The 1150-nt window shown below is 62.5% G+C and overlaps 1 protein-coding gene across 1 annotated transcript in view; it reads right to left on the reverse strand.

Moving 5' to 3' along the window:
- LOC105503738 (ras GTPase-activating protein 4-like) overlaps nt 1-1150 on the reverse strand; it is a 28733-nt gene that overhangs the window by 4369 nt on the left and 23214 nt on the right. The window contains exons 13-14 of the mRNA XM_011930785.1: nt 957-1147; nt 514-658 (exon numbers count right to left, since the gene is read on the reverse strand). Of these exons, the coding sequence (XP_011786175.1) occupies nt 514-658; nt 957-1147 (336 nt within the window). The remainder of the gene's footprint in view (nt 1-513; nt 659-956; nt 1148-1150) is intronic.

A 1150-nucleotide genomic window follows, 5' to 3' on the forward strand; every position in this document is an offset into this window, starting at 1 on the left:
GGGAATCGAGAGCCCAGTGAATGAGGGCGGGGCCGGGGGGCGGAGCAGGAGCGGGGCCATGGGGCTCAAGGGCTGAGCAAGTGTGAACAACCGGCAGTGGACATGGTCATGGGGCTCAAAGATGCAGCAAACATCAACAGCAGGTGGTGAGCGGGGTGACGGGTGGACTGAGGTAGGCAGGGCATGGGCTTGGAGGCGGGACACGCGTCAATAGCAGGTGGCTATTGACCAATATGGAGCTCAAGGGTGGAGCAAATGTCAACAGGCACAGATGGTGGGTGAGGCCATGGGTCTAGGGGTGGGGCAAACGTCAACAGCAGGCAGTGAGCAGGGTCACGGGAAGCACAAACAGTGGTGGGTGGGTCTACGGCCTGGGAGCCTGGCAAATGTCAACAGCAGGCGGTGGGTGGGGCCACGAGAGGCAGAAACAGCGGTGGGTGGGGCCATGGGGCTCAAGGGCGGATCAAACGTCGGCAGTAGGCTGTGGGCGGGTCTGTGCAGGGCTGCGCTCACCATCCTTCTCCTCGATGTCCACGAGCTTGGTGATGAAGTCCTTCAGCTGCGCCACGCCCTGGCGCACGGTGGGCTGCAGCGGCTCCATCCAAGCCTCCTTGGCCCTGGAAGCCGGCGTGTCCATGTTGCCCACGTTCTGGACTGCCTGGATGTGACAGCAGGAAGGACCAGGCTCCGCTGGGTCAGGGGCCTAGCCACTGCACCCCCTCCCACCCCCAAGTCTTTGCTACTCAGCTTTAGAGATGGAGGCAGAGGCGACAGAGGCCATGCCCACAGGCCCCCTCCAGCCCCACGAGGGATCAGGGAAGAGTGGATCATGGAGTTTGATGCCTTTTTATAACTGAGACCACTTGGACCTTCCTCTGCAGGTTTAACAGACGCTGCTGCACTGGGTACCCCACCCCGGTGCCGGGCAGATAGGTGCAGCCTGAGAGTAAGCAGACCCGGGTGGGAAGGTCCCAGGATTCACCAGCGACAGGCTGGGCGGCCTTGGCCACCTCCGACCCCTCACAGGCCTGTTCCCTTATCCATGAGATGGAGCTGGAACAAGGTGGCCACAGGAAGGCTTTGCAAACCGTGAAGTGCAGTGCCCACGTGGGCGTGCCAGTGGCCTCCCCGGAGCCGGTAGGGAACACAC

This window comes from Colobus angolensis, unplaced genomic scaffold, assembly GCF_000951035.1.
Source record: "Colobus angolensis palliatus isolate OR3802 unplaced genomic scaffold, Cang.pa_1.0 Scaffold120, whole genome shotgun sequence".
In the NCBI taxonomy this organism is placed as follows: domain Eukaryota; kingdom Metazoa; phylum Chordata; class Mammalia; order Primates; family Cercopithecidae; genus Colobus; species Colobus angolensis.